At 50.0% G+C, this 20,842-nt stretch overlaps 4 protein-coding genes across 4 annotated transcripts; 3 read left to right on the top strand and 1 right to left on the bottom strand.

The window, feature by feature from the left end:
* Positions 1–126: 126 nt before the first annotated feature.
* M438DRAFT_317377 (uncharacterized protein) lies at positions 127–6,406 on the top strand (the record flags this gene model as incomplete). The annotated part of the gene is made up of 2 exons (XM_029902742.1): positions 127–721; positions 794–6,406. The coding sequence occupies 2 exons, from the start codon at positions 127–129 to the stop codon at positions 6,382–6,384; spliced, it is 6,186 nt and encodes a 2,061-aa protein (XP_029761810.1). The 3' UTR covers positions 6,385–6,406.
* A 1,485-nt stretch (positions 6,407–7,891) lies between these two features.
* Positions 7,892–9,157, bottom strand: M438DRAFT_246821 (UDP-glucose 4-epimerase; the record flags this gene model as incomplete). The annotated part of the gene is made up of 3 exons (XM_029899596.1): positions 7,892–8,748; positions 8,899–8,985; positions 9,022–9,157. Coding segments are annotated over 3 exons (1,080 nt in total), but the record flags the coding sequence as incomplete, so codon positions are not given.
* A 1,361-nt stretch (positions 9,158–10,518) lies between these two features.
* M438DRAFT_317371 (uncharacterized protein) lies at positions 10,519–19,387 on the top strand. The gene is made up of 6 exons (XM_029902741.1): positions 10,519–13,593; positions 13,642–13,816; positions 13,867–14,474; positions 14,522–14,784; positions 14,834–14,999; positions 15,051–19,387. Exons 1-6 carry the CDS (start codon positions 10,612–10,614, stop codon positions 19,119–19,121), a joined length of 8,265 nt encoding a protein of 2,754 aa, XP_029761808.1. The 5' UTR covers positions 10,519–10,611; the 3' UTR covers positions 19,122–19,387.
* A 36-nt stretch (positions 19,388–19,423) lies between these two features.
* Positions 19,424–20,523, top strand: M438DRAFT_344912 (uncharacterized protein). The gene has a single exon (XM_029905328.1). It carries the CDS (start codon positions 19,591–19,593, stop codon positions 20,335–20,337), a length of 747 nt encoding a protein of 248 aa, XP_029761807.1. The 5' UTR covers positions 19,424–19,590; the 3' UTR covers positions 20,338–20,523.
* The last annotated feature ends 319 nt before the right edge of the window (positions 20,524–20,842 follow it).

Here is a 20,842-nt window from a genome sequence, read left to right as displayed (position 1 = left end):
GATGCATTGGTTGGAGGTGATGATGTTGAGATGTATCAGGCGCCAGTGTCGACGGAGCCGTTGTTCGCACCTTCCCAAGTCGGGCGTCGCATGTCAAGTTCGAGTTCGGATCTGTCAGACGTCGACATGCAGGTGCTCTCGTCTCCTCAGCCCTTCTTTGGCCATCTTTCAAGCACGGCAAGAACGACCAACCCCGCTCCGAATCTTGAAGACCGCCCTGAAAGAGCTGAACTAGAAAGTGCCATCAACTCTCTCACCGACCAAGACCTTGCTGCTCTTGCTGCTCAGCAACCTCGACGCAACCTCCGAACACGCAAAGCCATCCAGCTGCATCCATATCTCATAGAAGTTGAACAATACCGCCGCTCTTTGAAAGCTCGGGGACTTCGTCCGATCCACGTCGCTACCAGTAGTCAACGACCAAGAGACCAAGATGATTCACAAGATGCCGAGTTCCTTCAAGAAGAGAGTAAACCACCTCGTCGTCCAGCACAAGAGACTCAAGAGTCGACGCCACCAGACTCTTCTGCCTCTCCTTTACGTCAACAACCTCTACATCTCGACCCCGACCTCATGGACGATGACGATGACTTCCCTGACCTTGATGATGCCGTTCGCAGACATGTGATGGGTGGTACTCAGATAGGCCACAAGCGCCGCAAGACGTTGCAGACTCCTCACAATGCACTCAATACCCGCCCTCCGCCTTCTTCTACTGCCGGTGCGAGAGGAAAGCTCAAGTCTCTGCATCTCGCTCGAACCAATTCAGACATAGTGAGGCCTGCTTTACCAGATCTTTTACCGCCCTCTCCTCCGAGAACGTCCAGTTCCTCCAACTTGGAGCCTACACCTGCCGGTCCACCTCGCTTCAGGCTTCCACACGGTCTGACTCCTGCCGCCGTACCAACACCGCTCCCCTCTTCACCTGAGAGACCGACCTCAATGTCAGCGAGACGTCCTCGCCAAGTTGTTATATCCTCTGATGATGAAGTTGCCAGTGAGAACGACGTTGCTGCAAACAAGAGTTCCTCGGAGGAGTCAGGGCATGACGACCGGCAACTCTTGCGCATGCGAAGGAAGATCCGAGGTGTGTTGCCCGCATCGTACCTCAAGCTGGACAGACAAGCTCGGCCACGGTCACCGTCTCCTGCAATCACAGAGGCTCAGACGGAGACACCACGGCCCACTGCTCCTGTGAGAGGTGTGGCTCAACGAAGACTCACTAGTCGCTCTGCCACACTAGCGCGTCAGAACAGCTATGTCGTCTTCTCTGACAACTCGGGATCTGAGAGCTCGGCTGGAGAACGTCCTGCTTCACGTCTGCTCCAAACTAGGCTGCCGTCACCTATTACCAACAGACCTTCCGTCCAACGCCCTCAACTCTTGGAATTTGATGAACATGACGAGATCGATGCCATGTTCCCAGCCGAAGAGAGAGCACACTTCAGACTGCCAAAATCCCGAAAGAAGCAGTCCAGAGTTACCGACATCTTCTCAAGTGAGCAGAATCGGTCAAAACAATCTCGCACTGGTCACAAGCAGACAGCCTCTGGACCTTCAGCAGCCCGCAAGGCCAAGCCACATGCTCAATCAGGCTCCAAGGGGAGGAAGAAGGCTCCAGCAAAGAAGCCAGTGCAACTTAGCATTCTAGATGCCACCGCCAATCCCGTACCAACGTCCCCTCAAGCAGTCGCTCGGCCCCAATTCGTTCGCCTAGCTGCTAGACAGGCTCGCCATCGATCCGATCATGGCAGACACAGTCCAACCAACAAAGATATCCGGCTGGCGACAAGAGAAGACACGCAAGACGCGCTCGAACCGTTGATCTCGTGGCGGACAGGCAATTTCGGCCGCAGTTATATCCCTCCTATACGCCGACCTGCACGCTCGGTCAGTAGTGTGGCTGATGTTCTGAACGCAAGTGAACCTGAAGCCTCGAAACCCGGATCACGCTCTCCTGAGCATCGTCCGATAGTTCGAAGACCCGGTGAACCGCGGCCAAATCTATTCGCCAAACTGGCACAAGCCAAAAAGCCACGAATGAGGGACTTTGAAACACGAAAACGCAATGCTCGAAACACTGTCTTGCAGAATCAACGAAAGATGCTCGAACGCGATTATCGTATGCGGCCTGCTCAGATCGAGACCATAGCTCAGACTAGTAATCGTGACTTGGACCCTCTCACCTTTGCAGCTCCTCCATCTCGATTGATGGAAATCTTTTCTCGAGATAGAGGGGAACAATCGGCCTCGAAGTTTCGTCTTGAGCGCTTCTTGAAGGATAAAGAACCTTCCGCAGAGAGTGCTGCTCCAGCCCAGATGCAAGAGCTGGACACGGACATGACCGGTACTGGTGACGTTCAAATCCCCCACCGAGCCCGCAAAAGATTCGCTCGCCGTTTCGATGTCGAGACCGCTCAATTTCGGCAACCAGATGAGCCATTGCCTGTCGATGTTGTTTCAGTGCCGAATGCAGAGCCGGAACCTGTTTCTGCAGATGCACCTCCTATGGCCGAGATACTTCAAGGCCTTGGGCCATTCGGTACACGATACCCCACAGACTTTGATATAAGGCCTCTCGAACTTGGCACTTACTTTGCCGCCAGCACATTCGTAGGTAGTGGAGACTTCAATGATTGCTTAACGTTGCGTAACCGTGACCTTGACCTTCCGGCTGGTCGAATCACAGTTGAGGTTACAGGTCGCTCGCTTCAATGGAGTGCCTGGGACGAGGACGTCTCTACCGGACTTAGTGAGGTCCTTGCTGCTTGTACAGAAGACCTCCATGCTGTAGGCGAATTTGAAGGTCACGAGATGCGAAGGTCTGCTATGGACGACACCACGGCAAGGTTTGGCTACTTCTTGCGATCAGTCGTAAGATACATTTCCGGATGTCTTCACTTCCTCGACTCTATCGATCGACCTGCTGGGTTGAACCGCATCTCTTGCTTTGTCAATGACTTCCTGGATATGGTCAAATCAGAGACAAACCTCCTCATGTCACATGCAGATATACAAGCAGATGTTGAAAGACTCATTGTGGACTCGACACTATACTTGCTCTGCATATCTGCACAATGCGTACGGATATCACAACATCCCGCTGTGGATCACAGGACTCAAGAAGCTCTTTCGGACAAATGTGTTCAACTGAGCAGAAAGCTGATCCCAGTCGCTCTGCCACCTAGATTTACAAGACTGCGCGAGTTTCTGGAATTGTCTCGACAACATACTGAACGCGACGCTGGTATCCAAGAACAAGATCTGGCTGTCAAATCTGTTGTGACCATCAATCACGTTCTCAAGGCAATTGATGCATCTGCCAAGCTTCCCGAAATCTTGACTGCTTATCTGGATTGTACAATCAGCAAGACTTGCAATATACATTCGCTCGACCAGATCTGGTATGATGTCTTCTCGGTACAACCCCTTCTCGAGATAGATGCAAAAGGCATCTATCGTCCCAAGTCACGCTTTCAAGCAGGCAACGACGGTTGGGAACTCGTCAAGTCATTGCTGCAGCGCACATTTGAGCTCTACCCTGCAACAAGCAAGCTGCGAAAGCCGACACTCAATGACTACGTTCGAGCATGTCTGATTAGAGTGCATCACCTGATCGTTCACTGGGGTTGGCATCGATGCGAAACTGCTCTTAGTACGATATACGATTTCTTCGCCCGACACAACCTCTCCCAACTTCGTAATGAAGAAGGCAAAGGCTCACCCCATTTCCTTGAGGATCTCGACAAGAATCCGGAAATTGCGCTCGATCCGTCGGATTGCGCTTTCCACATATTCCTCAAGCTGATCGTGATCGGGTTGCGAGGTTTGCAAGAAGCGCTTCCGAAGAACAAAGTCCGCGGCTTTGCTTGGAGGTTCATCCCCAATCATGGCCGCACGTATCGAAAAGACCAAGAAGTGACGCACGACGCCCTTGACGCCTTGCGCAATCACCACGACTTGCTCTGTACTCTTTACTGGGTGATGCCTCCGGGATGTGGACCTCGTTTGCAGATGATCAAAGATCTGGTAGATCATGAAAACTCGCATCGTGAAGCCTGTCGCCTCAGTGTTCATGCTTGGAGCATGCTTGCTCGCTATCAACTTTCGCAAGCTGAACCCTTCAAAGACTCAGATGTACTAGCGTCGTGGTTCAAGGACATGGCCACTATCGCTTCATCTCAATACAGACTTGCAAGGTCGGAAGCTGAGGCAGAGTATGCTTCTGAGAAATCCAAGGGATCGTTCGACATTTCACCTGACATGCTGGAGACCATCATCACTACCAACCAACGAAGCATTTTTGCTATCCTGCAAGATCTACTCTTGGCAATGCGCAACTCCGTTAAGACCGCAAACTCGTGGCTTCCAGTCCGCCATGTCTTCGAACAGTCGAATGTGATTGAGGTGCTGAGGATATATGACATCAATCAGCCGAGACTTTCTGTCGCCATTGTTCAGGCACTTGAGATCGTGGAGGAGCTGCTGCTCACTAGGAATAGGCTTATCAAGCCGGTGCCACAAGAGAGTCAGCCAGGTAGTGATGACAGTCAGGACTATGGTGACTGGTCTTTCATGGATCAAGTTGTCGAGCAGGAGCCAGAAACTTCAGCAGCAAAAACATCAGAGGTAGCCTTCCTTCAGGAACCCCTCGGCGAACTCATGTCCACGTGCTTCGGTTCTGAGAAGAGTCCTGACGACGCATTGTTGAAGAAGATTGTCGACGTCTGGACCACCACTGCTCAGCAATCTGTACGAGATGGCTCTCATGACTGGTCAAATTTCTTGGACACCTACAGCACAACTTCGTGGTTCCAACTTCGAGACACGGAACAAAGACACAAGTACACTTGCTACTTCCTTGCTTCTGTCATCAAAGGCGACAAGTCAAGTCTCAACGACCATCGCAATCTGTTTATGAAAGCATGGTTCGTGTCGTTAATGGAGCGCGAGTCCATGCTCAAGTTCCAGCATCGGCTTACAGCAAGCCTTTTGGAGAGAGCAACGTCAGAGCCTCTTCTGAACAACCTGCCGTTTGCAGCCAACCCCGAGACTGGAGAGTACCGTGTCACCTTGAGTGAACTCCGTCAGAGGCGCACTAGCCTGATCAGCAGTGTACTGTCAAATATGCATGCTTCTCTGACTCTCGACTTTCCTTCAACCATCTCGGAACGGAAGAGAGAATATGTGGATATGCTCAAGGCTGCTATGCAACACATGCGACAAACATACGAGCAACTTCAAGACTTCTCTGGCCGGCTTGGTGGGTCATCTCACTCCGAGCTCGAAGGAGCGTACGTCAAATTCGTCCAACAAGTCATCTCGTCGATGCAACAATACACTTCTGAGATCTGTCCCGTCGATCCGTTCTTTGTGGACTCGACTGCTTTCCCGCTCCCGCACGAAGACCCAACGTACGTCATCTCAAGACTCAAGAGCTACGTATTCAAGCTGGGAGATGGTCGGGCTCGCAAGCAGCTGGCTGTCTTTGTGCAAACAGTGAGCGAACGAGCTGCGTCGGATGGTCAGCAGAAGTATCTTGAAAAGCAAATGTACGAAGCTCTCGCTGGCAAACCATCCCGGGGGCTCAGGAACGTCATGGTCACGGCTTTGCTACCTGCCTACATCTCATGTACAAACACCTCATCACGCGGTTGGGTTTTGGCAACACCGCTCGTCGATGCCATGTCTGTGGTCTTTGATAATATGACATGTGACCTCGAGCTTTGTGACCAGGAAGGTGTGGATGCGGACGTTGGCGCCGTCACCTCAGTGCTCGCCACGGCGTACAATTGGGCCATCACAGTCACTCTCGAACCTGCGACGCTCAACGCTGGACTTCTACGCCTATTCTCAGCCATGTTCGGACTTGTAGAAAATAGTCTGACATTCATCGAGTACGTGAATCGTGTCACAGGCAGAGCAAATCAAGCTATCGAACTGTTTTGCAGCTTCAGGACCTTGGCAGACAAATTCGTCATGCAGATCACAAGACCATCTGCGTCTCCATTAGATCCTGATGAGATGCAGGACGACGAGTTCAAGAAGTCTGAAAATATGGCATGCGCTTGGCAAGACACACTAGACTTTGCCACGCGTAGTCTATCCGAAGCACTGAGTCGATATCCACAAAAGGAATGGACGACTGATCTCCAAAGCTTCGAGGCCGAAAAGACGAGACTGGTGGATGCGGTTGAGATGTTCAGAGGCAGTTATTCGCGTGTCTTGGGTGTGCGAGATGATGTAGTTTCAGCTATCGTTGATGAGGATGAGAACGGTGGTGATGATGAAGAAGGAGACAGGCAAAAGCAGGAAATGCAGAGGGCTAGGCTTGATGATGTTATGAGACGAATGGAAGGCTTGGGATGGCATGGGTTGATGTAGATGGCTCTTGCTAGATGGGAAGATGATGTTATTGCTAATCTCGAATGAGACTATATTTTCAACGTTGACATGTTCTGGTGTGTCAGTCGGTCCCAAACCTTTGTGAAGCATTATATCGGCAGTACAAACATGATGCTACCATGATACTGAACTGAGCACAACCTCTATGGTAGTATTATCTTGATGACAAGGCAACGAGGAAAACATCTGGAGTGTACGATTGATACGTTTAGTTGACCCCGCGGTAGCTGTAGTAACAGCATGTATGTGTAGAGATGACCACGGCGAGGATGCAGAATGGAAGTTGTTTAAAGACAGGGTTGCCCCTATAACTAACTCTTATCAAACGAGAACGGAGTGTAAGCAACGGCAGCGATGGGTCAATTGACAATCAATCCTGTATGTTTTCAGACGTGTAGAGCCCCCGTTTCAAGTGTTACTGTAGGTGACTCGGTCATGTTTGGCTCGGAAGTTGCTTGCTGAATAATCAAAAATTTGTGATTTTCGTTCTCGAGTTTCTGGAAGCGGAATCAGTGAGGAGGATGTTGGGTTTGGCTTTTGTGGAAATCGAGGAGTAGGGGCGAAATAATGTCGGGATGGATGTGTGGAATGGATGGTTATGGGGTAAGATGGAAGATTGTATGTGTCAAGCATATGTTCAAGGGGTGGAAGTATATCTCGATAGTGTTGATGGGGGTGTCGTGACATGAAGCACTTGTGGAGGTGGAAGTGATGATATTTTGAGACAGAGTGACCGCCAGAGACGTTCCACGAGAACGTTCGTCAGAAAGAGTGGCGACATGGACTTGGCCTTGTTTGAAACAGTTTGGTTTACAGGTGGATTGTAGGAATGGATGAAGCAGCTGAGCGCACTTCACAGAGCAGATAAACAAGACATTCGCATTTGTTGATATAGAAGAAGCAGATCAAGAAAACTACAAAAGAAAGTCAAGATGAAGCAGCAAACGAACAAAAGGCCACGATCCGCTCCGTGAGAATTGATGAGGCAATCTTCAACAGAACCCAAACATGCGATAGCTCACTTCGATCTCACAGGGAGTTGTTGCTTCCTACTCGCAGAAGGACTGAACGAAGGTCCAAAATCCTCCTCCTCATCTTCTTCTTCAGCGTCTTCAGTAATAGTCTCTTTGTTGATGTTTCTCGGCGTCTTCGCCGGATCACCCCAACTCATGGAAAACCTGGGTGCTCCCCCGGCAGGTTGTGCAGGACTATTGGACAGAGCATAGTTATTCTGGAAAGGATTTTCGCCCTCATCGCCAACACTGCCATGGGATACAATACTAGCCGATCGCATCTTTTTGAGTAAATTGGTGAAGTTGGAGCCGTGAGCGGACATGCGGCGGGCACTGCTGTCTTTGTCGATGGAGTTTAGACTGGTGCTGATGAAATTGTCGAAATCTTCTTCGCGGTCGAAAAGGCCAGTGGCGACGGATTGGCGGCGCATGTCTTGAGCGCCCATGCCTGACATTGTGGAAAGACGACGGAGCGTCTCATAGCCGGTGGGGTTAGCGGCGGCCCAATTGAAGACGTCGCGGCACATGTCTTGTAAGTCGAATTCAGCACGCCAGTCCAAATCCGAGGCTGCCTTATCTGGGGAAGCGGTGACGGTGCCGAGATCGCCTGCGCGAGCTTCACCGACTGCGAAGGGAATGGAAGTTCCAGCGGCGTTGCTGAAGGCTTTGATGATTTCCAGTACTGAGTATCCTCGTCCTGTGCCTAGGTTGTAGACGTTGTAGTTGGCAACAGGGTCTTGGCCACCGAGTTCTTCACCTTCAGGGACGGCATCAGGTTGCTTTGTAGCTTTGCGCAGTGCTGCTAAATGACCCATGGCAAGATCGCTGACATGAATGTAGTCACGAACACCAGTGCCGTCAGAGGTGTCGTAATTGGAGCCGAAGACATGAACACGACTGCGACGGCGTTGGTATGCCTGGAGAATGACAGGTACAATGTTGTTGGGCGTGCCTTTGGGATCTTCGCCGATCAAGCCGCTAGGATGAGAGCCGGTGGGGTTGAAATAGCGTAGTGAGATGGCATGGAAATTCGGGTCTGCGATGCAATAGTCGTTGATGATCTCTTCAGACATCCACTTTGAGCGGCCATAGGGATTGGTAAGCAAGCCACCACCCGATCCTTTGCCGGCGACTTGGACTGTGTCTTCTGTGATACCTGCTTCATGCCCGACGCCATAGACGACAGCACTTGAAGAGAAGATAAGTACATTGACATCGTGAGACTTCATAGCCTTGAGCAAGACGACAAGTGCAGCAACATTATTCTCGTAGTACTCGAGCGGCTTTGTGATGGACTCTCCCACAGCTTTGAGAGCGGCAAAATGGATGACTGCGGTAATCTTGCCCCATGTCGTCGGATCCTTCGTCTGCGGGCTCGGCTGAGCTCTCTTCGCAGGATTCATTGTATAGTCAAGCATAGGGTAAGCCTTGTTCGCGGAGACCTCACCGATGCTCACCGGAAAGACAGTTCCCTCGGCACGGATCTTGTCAGACTGCCAGAAGTCGAAAACTTGGTTCATTGACTTCGTGCTTCGGATGTCGACTTGGTGAAAAAAAATTGGAGGGACTTTGCTCACTTGACTGAGGCGTTGAGCTTCGGTACGGGCAATGTAGTGTACTCGGCAGAGAGATTCCATATGACTGTTGCACAGATTGTCGATGACCACGACAGCAACGCCAGCATTGAGTAGCTCGAGGACGGTATGGGAGCCAATGTAGCCGGCTCCTCCTGTGACGAGGCATACTGGGTACGACTTGATCTCCTCGCGAAAGCGATCTGCTCTCTTCTGGAGCGAGTCTTCAGCTGGCCGGCTGTGGGATGGCATTGTTGTGTTGACTGTCGTGTATCCTGAAGATTTGTGAAGGCTGCATCAATCGGTGAAGAGATTGGTGACATGTGCTGTTTGCCTTGCTGAAATGCCATGATGGATCCAGGGGCACATTCGCATCATCACAGACTACACAACGCGTCAGTTTCCACGTGCAGATCTGAAGCTCTACCGCGTTGACGGTACGTGCATGCCGTTACATGAAGGCCAAATCCTGTGGGATTGACTCGGAAGTCAAGCTGATGCTTCATCCTTTCGACCATAAAAGCCGCATCGTTGAGACGCAAAGCATGTCTCGGGTTTGCTTGTTCAAAACCAAGTCAATGCCGGCAATAAAAGGGTTCGGAGGGGTGGGTCTCCAGTCTACTGTTAAACGCAATGTGTCGGCCAAGTGCTTTCGTGGGTCAGATCCAGTTTTGCTTGTTTGAAAGTCACCGTCGTGATCGATTGCCGGTTTCGTGGTTGTACGCGCCACGCATGAGGAACTGTCACTTCTTGAGAAGGCCCATCTAACCACCGACATGGGTATTGTCAGACCAGAAGCCGATGATGATACTTCTCAATTTGTCGCGAGCGGCGTGCCAGCGTAGCCATCGTACGCAATGCTGTGACTTGAATGCTTACACTTTAATCATCAACATCAAAGACCCACTCGGAAAACTCAGAGCTTCGAGAGCTTCGGAGGCGTGTTTGATGATTGCTGAAGGAAGCGACGACGCGGATGAAGGAAGCACGATGCGAGGTTGTTCAAAAACACGTCGTCCCAGAATGGAAGGTGGGGCGAGATTCTCCAATCGCCGCTTTGTACGAGTAGCCCTGCGACAAACGCGCAACCTTGCTTTCTGCTTCATCACCGACCGTCTTGAGTTCGAGTAGCTGAAGCCTTTAGCGATTGATGCAAACAGCGTTATGTACACCTACTCATATATCTCGAAGCTCATTGGGAACGCAGGACCTGGTCGCCTTCTTGAAGGTCGCGACGCGTCATCAGTCAAGCGGTTCCTGGCTGCACGAGATTCTGTTTTGTGAGGGAAGATGTTGTATGATTTCACAATCAGGGTCACTTGTTGGATTCAAGTTTCAGCGGTGCAAGAAGCCTCCAGTGACCTGCAGCAAGTCAAGGTAGGCTGTTGTTAACTCTAAAATAGGCTTGCTTTGCGCGACTTATCACAACGACATGATCTGCCATAGTTCCCCTTGAGCTGTGCTCGCGGCTATGGGAAACATTCATCTGAACGTCATCACTGAGGTCGCGTCGTTACTCGGCTAGAGCATTGGCATACTACCGCTTCGATGAATTTTCGCTGCGGCATACCGATGGAGGCCGAGTTCACGCATTGCAAGCATCCAGATGCCAGATAATCATGGCATCCTTCTTTCAGCCATCTTTGACTGGACCGGATGTCGATGTTGCTCCTGGCACAAAATTTGCAATTGTTTGGAATGCAACGCTAAAGGGATCTCAGCTCACTCTTTACTGGTACCAAACCCTTGTCATCACAGTCGGGTGCACCTTCTTCGTCGTTGGGCTCGCAAACTTGATATTGCAATACACCCGAAAGAAGCGACGCTTAAAGAGGAACCCTTTACCGCCGAGCATCCAACGATTTCTCCAGCTTCCGAAAGCGTGGTTACGACCAAAAGAACCATCACCGAAAACACAAAAGGATGAACGAATTCTCGATGAGAAAGCACCGCTCAAGCCTCTGTTCTCTCCGCCCAAACTGTCCCTGGTCAAGACCTTTTGCGTATCCGAACATGAAATTCCTGTTCAACGGTTCCGTTCCAATTTCGACCTGCACGTTATTGGATTGACCGGGGAAAGGGTAGTCGAGTCAGCGCCAGAGCCTGTGCCTGTTTCACCTGTTGCGACTCAGAGCAATGGCGAGCGACCGCCATCCGAAGTGCAGAGTCCTCCGGAAAGCGCAGTCTCGTCCCGACGTTTGACTCAAGAGTCGCTAGAGAGCACCGCCCATAATACAGCTCGGGACTCAATGCACCCTCCCCGAGCGTCCGCCGACGTTCAAGATGCAGGCCAGACCCAGACAATCTTCTACGGCGCGCCGAAACCCACTGCAGGACTTTCAGGAAAGAGCATACAAGAGAGAGCTGCCTTGATCAACGATCTCCGTCTCAAACAAGGATTGCACGGTGTGGTGATACCATACGACGCCAGTAATTCTGCTGAGGAGATTAATGCGCTTCTTGAGGCGTTGGGAAGCCTCCATGTGTCGACTATTCTCATGGGCGATCCTGATTCGAAACTCCTCGAATCAATCCACTTTGGACTCATGGACGGCCTTATAGTCCAGAACGCCAGTGTTCTGCCTGATGGTCAACGTCGAGATTTCTTCCGGGCAGTACAAGTAAGAGAATGTGTCGCAAGGTGCAAGCGTCAGATGAAGCTTCGTCCTGAGTTTTTTATGGGTTTCCTCGAGATGTGGACAGTAAGGCCATCTGCAGCAACGCTTCGACGAGCTTTCAAGCTTGCAGACTTCTTCGGAGCTGTGATCCAAGCACAAGCGACTTCTCAGCACAACACTCGGACCGACATGTGCCTCAGCGGATTTGACTGGCTCAAGCGCCCTGAGATTGTGTATCTTCAAAAGTGTTGGATTGAGAATCCTGCGACAAAGGAGGTCTCGAGTCTCGACACTGGGAGCAATCATCTTGATGTTCAAAAGCTATCGGAGGTCCTCGGACCGGCAGAAGCACTCCTTGCACCGGCCCCCCTGCCTCCAGATCTGCTTTTGGTAAAGGGCGAACATTTGGAGACTGTCTTTAGCCCTGATTACGTTACGGATGCTCCGAGAAGGGACAGTATCTGGGACGTAGCTAGTTGTGGAGTGCCACTCTGCGAGCTTGGATGTTTTTACTTACGGGATCAGATTACCATGGAACACTATGAACGGATCTTGCAGACACAGCGTGGCTTGAAAGAGTTGAAAATGCTTCAAGTGTATGCAGACATCGAGATCATGTCGCTGTCCAAAACCATGAGCACAGCATTGAAACATTCTTCTCAACCAAAACTGTTGCAAGGAATGCTCGACTATCTTACCAAGGGCCGCCTGCGAATCTACAAAGGGTTGGATAGTGGTCTTAGTTTGCCCGATGATGGTGGACATTTGCTCGGTCTATCGGACAGCTACCAGGAACATGGGCATCGTGTCATTGACATATACATCTCTCTCAAGAATGTCCACGATGCGGCCACGATTTGGCACGTGTGGCTTGCTCGTCATGGCATACCGCGTCTGCAATGCTACGAAGAAGAACTGTTGTTCTTGCCAGGCGCGCGTCTTCCGAAAAGTCTACAGCAAGAGCTGAACCAATGCACGGAAGCCGAGTTGATCTCGATTGTTCAACAAATCAGACTGGCGAACACAGAGCATCCATTTAATAAGGTTATTATCGAAGTTTGTACTGCCCTGCTGCTCGAAGACAGTAGCATGACCACCTGGAAAGCCATACACTCCCGCGCTTGTCTCGATGACTCGATGAGCATGTCAGAGATCATTCAACTACGCCTCGAACAGTTTGCAAAACAAGGCGCCCACGAGCTGCCCCGACTAGATAGACTTGTTGAACTCTCTGAGCTTCTCGAACGAAAGCTACAAGACGCTTTATTCGCCACCGACAGATCCACCTTAAATCAGCTGTCAGGTCCCTTAGTTGATGCCTACAATTCTATCGGTACGGCTCGTCCGGCTGGATGTGTGCTCGACCTCTACGGGCTGATATACTTCTGTTCTTTACGGAAGCTCGCGTATGAGGACGTCTATCTCGAAACCACCGACAGATGTCCACTGTTCTTGCAACAACACGACCAAGCTGGAGTTTTCTCTGAACTTTGGGTTCTAGGCTCGCAGTGCGAGATATACTTTGGCATCCTACCGCGAACACTTGGAGAAATCACCTACGACAGGTATCATGAATATCTGACAGATCATCCGCCGCCACCCGAATCATGGGATGGCAAGGACGTGTTCACCGCATACTCGAACACAGAAGCTCGGATCAAGCTTGAAGGTCACGGTATCATGTCAGGTTCTGGGTCTCCTGTAGAGCTGCCGGGGCAAGCACCTGGCTACAAGCTGGACGAACCAGACTCAACGAAATATCTTGCTGACGCCGCCGGTGCGTTTGGTGCTCTCTCCATCTTCTGTTTTCCTGCTGTCATCGACGTTTTGTTGCTTTCATTCCTCGGCCGTGGCTTCTACTTGACAGCTTACATGGACAATGTGGTCGTAAACATGGCCAACTATGCTATTCTTACTGCACTCCTGATGACAGGTGGTATCACTGGCTGGGTGGGCAGTACTGGTGGCTTTTATCTCTTCAGCGTAAGTTCGGACTCGTGAGTAATCCATGGCTAGCTCTAACATGCACAGTTCGCGTTTGACAACATGGCGCATTTCATTGTTCAGCGTTTTTCAGCGGCGTTCATCCTGACCACAATCGTAGCATTCTGTGGCTTCTTCGCGTTTGGCGCCCAGGTGTCCTGGTTCGGTGGTTTCATTTTCCTCATCTACCTTTACGCCTTAACGACTTTCCTAAACTTACTTGGTAGGTCAACGCAATCCGTGCTCTCGACTGATGCTGACTATGTTGCACAGGTATGTTCGCTACGATGCATCGACTCGGCTGCCCTCTGACTTCTGGTCGCACTGCGATGTGGAGATGCATACCCATCCTTTTCATATCGCCAATCCTCACCACCTTCGTCAACGGCCATGATCTACTGATCTATCTCCTTATCATTTACACCTTCATCATAACGCTCCTTGTTACCTTCCGAAACCTCCTCCACGAATGGACAACTTGGCTGGCGAAAGTGCCATCAGTGAAAGAGAAGGATTTGATGACGTGGTACAGCAACAAGATGAAGGACGAGAAATCTGTCTTGGAGAGCGACTCGCAGAAGCTGGCAGCTGCTGCTCGTCTTGCTCTGAGACAGGAGGTTCACAAATATGGAAACAGAAATCTGTTTCGCAAACTCTTCAAAGACGAGAAAGGTACGGACCCTTTTGTCAGGAAGATGGGCATTGGTCATCCGTATGCTCTCTGGCTTCTCGAGAAAGAAGCTGGTGGAGCAGATCTGCCTGAAAGTTATACCACCACTTGGTTCGTGCAGCTTGAGCTTGCTTTTGCCAACCAGCGGCAGTTGATGCGTGGTCTGAAGGAGCACAGTCCGTTCATCACATTTCGCTACTCTAAGTACGATGTAAGTAACTTCGTCTCCTGTGCATTCCACGACTCATCGAACTATAGCTTGGACAAAACGTGGGACTGTTCCTTGGTGCTCTCATGGACCGCTGGATCGACATTGTCATGAGCGCTCGACGGCCTGTGATTGTCACCTATTTTGACGATCGGGCGCGATATGGAATCTGCTTTGGCCTTCTTTACTTCCTGCTTGGTGCCGTTGCAGTCGACTTGGTGCTGCAGAAGTATTGGCCGCTGGCATCCGCGCTTCCAGATCGCAAGATCACGGAAATGTCTGTCTACAACGAATTGAAAAGCAATCAGAAACGGTTTGTGTTGAGAGCCGTCACGATAATATCTTGTGCTAACCTATTTCAGTCTTCGCAACATGTATTATCGCCGCGCTTTGGCAGAGCTTTTGTCTTACTTGGCCATCATCTTCGGTGTCATGACCATCTTCATATGGGTCTTTGTGATCAATCATCAGTCCATCGTCCTTTATTTTCTGTATGCTTCGGGATACACAGCAGTGTGTCTGTTCCAGGTAAAGAATACGACATCGCAGCGGCTCTAGCAACACTAATACCTTTTTCAGTTCAACCGATGCTTTACTCAGAACCCCAAAGCGCATGTAGTAGCGGTGCTGATGTGCTGCGGTGTGGGGTTCGTAGTCGGATGTGTCCTCCGTGCGGTGCCTTCGACATCTCATCTATTCTATGATTATGTCATTGGCTTGAACGTCACCACCATCTCAGCCGCCGTAATCACGTTTCTACTGACTGGCTACTTCTCTTCACCTTTCAACAACATTGACAACGTTGGAGACGATATTACGAAAGAAGATAGAACTCGAGGGAAACGCTCATCAGCCAGCAAGCAAGCTGAACCAATGAGTTGGGCAACTTCCTTCAAGTCACATGGCGACACTTTGTGTAATCTGTCTCACAACACGCATCGCAAGATTTTACAGCACTTGTCTCTCGATATCGACGTAAATGTACAATGGACGAAGATACCAGAAGACGTTCGCTGTCTTGTCTTGTGTCGTTTGCTGGGAGTTGATGGTCACACGACCTCCTCTGCTCGAGCATGGCTAGCAGCACAATCAAAGAGCATAGAAGAGTCGGATGAGTTGCTCGAAGATTGCTTGAGAGACTACAGAAGAAAGGTAACCAATGTCAGTCAGGATTCGGATAACGCGTTCAAGATCGCAGGCTCGTACAGAGATCCCGAGTTAACCTCAGCCTTGGGCAGAAAGTTTGGAGTAGTCTCAAAGCTCAAGCGTTCTATCACGAGTATAGGCTTTACTATCTATGAGATCGTTAGGTGGACAGCCCTGATCTCTGGCGGCGCTCCAGATGTCAGCCGTGAGCTGTGGTTCGCTTTGAGAAATAACCCATCACGAAAGCCACTCCTTTGGCTGCTGCTCAAAGTTTGGAAAGCCTGCTGGTTCGTCAAGAACTTTTGGACCTACCTGTTTCTGATTCTCGGCAAGCCGTCTCTCTCTGTTTTTCTGGATATGAAAAACCGAGGATTACCAAGGACGCTCCACGGCGATATTATCACAGTTGACACACCCTTCTCAAAAACCACAGGCTTCCTGTCACGAGATGTGGATGGTAATCTCGTGGTCGCGGCCTTCGACGGTATTCATGCGACTCCACCCGAGTCTCAAGCGCTCAGAGGTTTGGCAATTTACGACTCATCGTATCGAATCACGCATTACGAGACGACACCAGGTGATCACAAGATGAAAACAACGTCCACCTTCGACTATCAGAACAAGGAGTGGAAACGTTGGCCGACTAGGAAGATTACCAAGGAAGCATCAGGCCGCGAGGTCGTTTCCACATATGATAAACACGGTCGTATTGTCAGCGGAAGATTGTTCCGTGGGGATGTTGAGTTCTCTTTCGAGTATCTCTATCAGAAGAGGCCGAAAGGCAACACCGAGATCCTTAGGGCCAAATACACTCAAGAGGATACAGAAGACACTCCACCTACAATCTCGGTATACTGGAGCGTGCAGCCTCGATCTGGTTCCGATAACGTCAAGCATTGGGTTCCTTCCGACAAAATTAGACGAGTCGTCGCAGTTTTGGATGGTATGACCTACGAAGTCGATTGGGTATATAAGCATGCAAGAGATGCAGATCTGGAAACGAAAGTCATTGATGAGACCGGGGCAGTATGCACAGGTGTCGAAGCTCCGGCATCTATCTTGATGGATGAATTTGGGCTACTAAAAAAACCAAGAGATCTGTCCTTTGACAGTGTTGACTTGCTCATCTACCATCCATTACGCTGGCTTCACAGGTTTCCAAAACATGGAGATACACCTTCCAAGCCACGTTCGTGGGTTATGTCTCTGATGCCCTTTGGCTATTCACCAACAAAAAAGAAGGTCATCTATCGCAAGCTGCCGACATCAGTGTTGAGGACTGCACTCTGGACGTTCTGGGCTAAACCACCTCATCTGGATGCAGTGTCTGCATGCTTTCTAGACGAGATGATGCTTCGAAAAGAGCCTCTGCTTCAGAAATATTGGAGCCTTCGAGACGCTGGTCATCTGCTCGAAGCTTCACAGGCCCTGGATGAAGATTTGGACTTGATAATATCCGCCATCGAACCATCTGCCGAGGCGTCGCAAACTTGTCCACTTCTTATCAAGGCGTCAGACTTGTTCGTCATGGGTCTTGGAAAAGATGCAAATCAAGTCACAGCTCGTCCAGAGGATGCGTATCGCGATACCTCAAAACTCACTTCTGTAATCTTCTCTGACAATGGGTGTTGGCCAGATAATCCTGGTGGTGTCTCAAATTGTCGACGAGATTTGGTCAACGGACATACCACTATCCGAGGTCACTGTCTGGCGGAGTCTGCCAATGACTTCGGTATCCCTAGGTACCAGATTGAACAAAACATCAACTCTCTGAAAATTCTTCCGCTTTGGGGGTTGGACGGAAAAACGCCATATCACGGTGTGATTGACAATCTGCTCCAAACTCAGATCGATGAGAGGATCTACGGAACGAGAATAGAAGAAGATATCAAATTCATCTTCATTCCTCTTTTGACATCATTTGTCAAGGGCGCACGCATGAGACGCTACACTCGTAGTGACTTGGTTACCTTCAGCAATGTTGTTCTAAAGATGAACAGATACTTTGAAAAGTGCGACTTCAACAAGACTTGGGACAACAAAGACGTCCAAGATGCCTGGATTCAAGCCTGGCTGATTGACTACAATGATCCCAACATCAGCAACTACCGTGACTTTTTCGAGATTGAGCAAGCAACCATGAGCGACTTCAAGGGCGCTCTTGATCTGTACATCTGCTATTTCTTCATCTACTCGGTTGAACTCCCAGCAGAATGCCCTACCGTTTTCCAAAGCACTCATCATGGAATCAGCAGTCTCTACGGTATGCTGCTCAAGTATCGACGCGGTACTACTTGGGGCATCTGGGATCATGCAATCTTATGGAGAGAGACATGCTTGAACATCAGTCCAGCGCAATGTTTACTCCCGATACCAGTCCAGTCAATGCTTCTCGCTGGTATCAAGCTAGCTTGTCACCTGGCTTACACTCATGTGGACATTGTTCTGCCATGTACGTCCGTCTTCAATCCTGATTGGGAAATCGATCTTGGCACGGATCAAGGACTGCGTGGTAGCAAGAAGCTGTTCGCTCGCAAGATCGACCCGATTGTGAACGGTATCGGAAACATGGATGCTTTCCAACCAGTTATGGAAACACGAAGCAAGCTGCCAACCTGTGTGATGCTGTCCAACGTCCAATTCATCAAGGACGTGAAGAATGCTGTCCTAGCTGCGGATGTTATCGTGAACAAGTACGGCTTTAGCGATTATAGGTTGGTCGTTTATGGTGCCCAAGACCGTCAGCCAAGCTATGCACTGGAGACCACAACGCTGATCAACAATCGTAATCTGAACGGCAAAGTAATTCTCGCTGGATTTGGTTCACCGAAAGAAGTTCTCAAGGATGCTTGGCTATTCATGAACTCTTCGCTTTCTGAAGGTCTCCCTTTGGCCATTGGAGAAGCTGCACTGTCTGGTATTCCAATTGTCGCAACGGAAGTTGGTGCCACGGCGCTCGTGCTCACGGATCCAGACGACTCTACGAAGCGCTACGGAGAAGTCGTGCCTCCCAACGATCCGGAAGCACTTGCAAGGGCGCAGCTGAGCATTCTTGGTATGCTGGGTCCGTGGACAGAGTATACGAATGACAAAATCAAACCACCACCGCTTCCAGACTCTTTCAAGCCCGAAGATGTTGCCTGGATCCTCGCGCGTATGTACGAGAAGGCGAATGATCGTCGCGCTCTAGGCCTCAAGTTGCGAGATGTCGTCCTTCGCAGTTTCCACGGATCGCGATACCTCCGAGAGCACGAACAGATGTATTGGATACAACGCAGCTGGGCAGAAACCCGTCGTTCTCCGCACAAACTCAGTCGACACCCGCCAGCCAATGCCAATTTTGGTGAGTCGAACATCTACGAATACGACGATACAGCGGATACTGGTGAAGATGCCAAGGCTCGCTGGCAAGACTTCCAGCTGGACATATTGCAAGCAGACAGTCATCCAATGCCTCGCAAGTACAGCTTGGGCACATATGAAAGGGGAATGTCAAGGGCATAATTATTTTGGGGCTCTCATGGACGATGAACAGGGGAGTAGCGGTATGTCAGAGTTCAATTTCCTCAAATTTACTTTTCCTTGTTCTTGGCATACATGCTCGTATGACTTTTCAATGCCCGACAGTGTGGATTTACGTTGTAGGTAGCACGTGGGAATGGTTTCGAATACTCTTTAAATCGACTCTCATGTACTCAAATAGGAGGAGTGAAGCGAAGAAACTCTTGTGATTCGCTCCCACAACCACTCAATGTACCCGTTACGACGCCAAAGCCATTTTGTCTGAACGTTTCGCCCAAGCGTACGTTTTCTCACAACGAGTGACATCTCTCAAATTATTCAAACATTGGCGAACGAGAGTACGGGTACCATATCTGCGAAGATGCCGCTGTCAAAACGAATGGCTTTGTTCTCATCGAGTTCTAGATCTCGGTTTCAGAAAATATTCGGAAACAAAACATCGACTTCCAAGATGGCGATGAACATGCATGTCGCGCTTCCTCTCTACGTATACCCATCATCCGGAGCATGGCAACCGCTCTACGATGCGGTGACCAACAATCCCAGCGTCACATTCGATGTTATCATCAACCCGAACAGCGGACCCGGAGGATCACCACCAGACTCCAACTACATCGCCGGTGTCTCCAAAATCAACTCCTACAGCAATGTCAACATGGTCGGCTACGTGCACACCAGCTACGGTGACCGCGCCCTCTCCGACATCGAAGCCGACATCGACACCTATCAATCCTGGTCCACGTACTCAAACGCCAACATTGCACTCAAAGGCATCTTCGTCGACGAAACACCCGCCTCCTACAACGATTACAACTACATGAACACCATCTACAACAAAGTCAAAAACACAATGACCCATGGAAATCTGGTCTGGACTAACCCTGGTGTACCTGTCGACTCTTCTTTCTACAATATCGCCGATATGATCAATGCTTATGAAAACACTTACGACGATTGGATCAACAACGGTGGCAACACGAGCATTCCGGTGCCTCTGCGCAGTCAATCTACCGTGTTGATCCATAGTTATCCAGATAACACGAATACTCTGATGTCGGATGTGGATGGCTTGGTGGATGCGCCGTATTATGGCGCATTGGTGATTGTTAATGATCAATACTCGAGTTTCGATGATTTGTGGTCGACTTACACGTCCGAGGTTGGGCAGTCGAATGCGGATATGGTGAAGTGCAAGTAGACACTTTGCTTCATGCCAACATTTCGACGTATGGGCAGTTTTTGGGCTGAGGTATCACAGGCTGGTCTTGTGGGATGATGATTCGGGCTATTCTGGACTGTAATGTGTATTAGGCTATCGTCGATGGCGATGTTCGACGACAAGCTCGAGGAATTTAATGTATGGTTTAATTAATGTATACGGTACATAATCTGCTGCACAGCTCTGCACATCTCGCTCATCCGTACATAATTGCGTAGAAGCTTGGCTTTGAAACTGTGACTTCCCCGCTCACCAATCCGACTTGACTTCCTTCTCCAACATTCAAGGATCCATCCTTGAGCAATTTCCAGCATTTTCCTCCCAGCCTCCGCAATACGTACGGTGAAAAGTGTCTCCGATGATGCGGGAAGTATAGACTTTCGTTGAGAAGATCACTTGCTGTAGAAGGGCGAGCACTTGAAGCCTACCACAAGCATCAATACTACCGCAAATCTCAAACATATCGATCTGCATCAGCTTGACT

Source organism: Aureobasidium pullulans (assembly GCF_000721785.1).
Source record: "Aureobasidium pullulans EXF-150 unplaced genomic scaffold scaffold_7, whole genome shotgun sequence".
NCBI lineage: Eukaryota > Fungi > Ascomycota > Dothideomycetes > Dothideales > Saccotheciaceae > Aureobasidium > Aureobasidium pullulans.
This window is presented reverse-complemented; position numbering and strand designations above follow the sequence as displayed.

What these genes read in the sequence shown, in the direction of transcription:
- M438DRAFT_317371 (XM_029902741.1), top strand. Translation starts at nt 10,612, where the DNA reads ATGGCATCCTTCTTTCAGCCATCTTTGACTGGACCGGATGTCGATGTT. An exon ending in GACTTTCCTAAACTTACTTG is followed by an intron (nt 13,817 to 13,866) that starts GTAGGTCAACGC and finishes TATGTTGCACAG; the next exon opens with GTATGTTCGCTACGATGCAT. An exon ending in CAGCAGTGTGTCTGTTCCAG is followed by an intron (nt 15,000 to 15,050) that starts GTAAAGAATACG and finishes TACCTTTTTCAG; the next exon opens with TTCAACCGATGCTTTACTCA.
- M438DRAFT_344912 (XM_029905328.1), top strand. Translation starts at nt 19,591, where the DNA reads ATGGCGATGAACATGCATGTCGCGCTTCCTCTCTACGTATACCCATCA.